The sequence below is a fragment of the Propithecus coquereli genome, unplaced genomic scaffold, assembly GCF_000956105.1.
Source record: "Propithecus coquereli isolate 6110/MARCELLA unplaced genomic scaffold, Pcoq_1.0 Scaffold119, whole genome shotgun sequence".
Taxonomy (NCBI): Eukaryota; Metazoa; Chordata; class Mammalia; order Primates; family Indriidae; genus Propithecus; species Propithecus coquereli.
The window spans coordinates 3,044,896-3,045,475 of NW_012135969.1; the positions used below are offsets into that span (position 1 = coordinate 3,044,896).

Genomic DNA, 580 nt, shown 5'->3' on the forward strand with positions numbered 1-580 from the left:
CACAGCAGCTGGGCTGGCAGCAGGGTGTGCTGCAGCAGGTGGTCTCACAGGTAGGTTTCCAGCAGGTGGTCCTGCAACAGGTGGTTGGACAGCAGGTTGGGCGGCAGCAAGGCTGGCAGCAGCTGGACTCACAGCAGCTGGGATGGCAGCAGGGTGTGCTGCAGCTGGTGGTCTCACAGGTGGGTTGCCAGCAGGTGGTCCTGCAGCAGGTGGTCCTGCAGCAGCTAGGCTGGCAGCAAGGGGAGCAGCAGTGGGTCATGGTGTTGGGGTAGAGAGTGGGCTGCTGTTCAGAGGTGAATTTCCCAGAATCTGATGAGTCCTTTCAATCTGGACCTTTTATACACTGGGCCTCCAATGCTTGGACCAATTAGCTGAACTTTTCCTTGTTGTTGTTTACATTGTTTTCCACAGCCACTGGGTGAATTATAAAGGAGGATGTTATTTCCTGAGTGTTAAGAACCTTTAAAAGTAAATGTTTAATCTGTTTCTTAATTGAGATAATTCACAGAAACCTTTTTTCAGATAAAAGGAAGGTGGTCACATCATGAGCATCCTTCCTGCTCTGGTTACCATCTGGTCA

At 50.9% G+C, this 580-nt stretch overlaps 1 protein-coding gene across 1 annotated transcript in view; it reads right to left on the reverse strand.

The window, feature by feature from the left end:
• The window catches only part of LOC105822711 (keratin-associated protein 9-8-like), an 11,902-nt gene extending 11,643 nt beyond the window's left edge, over positions 1-259 (reverse strand). Inside the window, exon 1 of the mRNA XM_012659737.1 lies at positions 4-259. Coding sequence (XP_012515191.1) covers positions 4-259 — 256 coding nt within the window. The remainder of the gene's footprint in view (positions 1-3) is intronic.
• Positions 260-580: the final 321 nt, after the last annotated feature.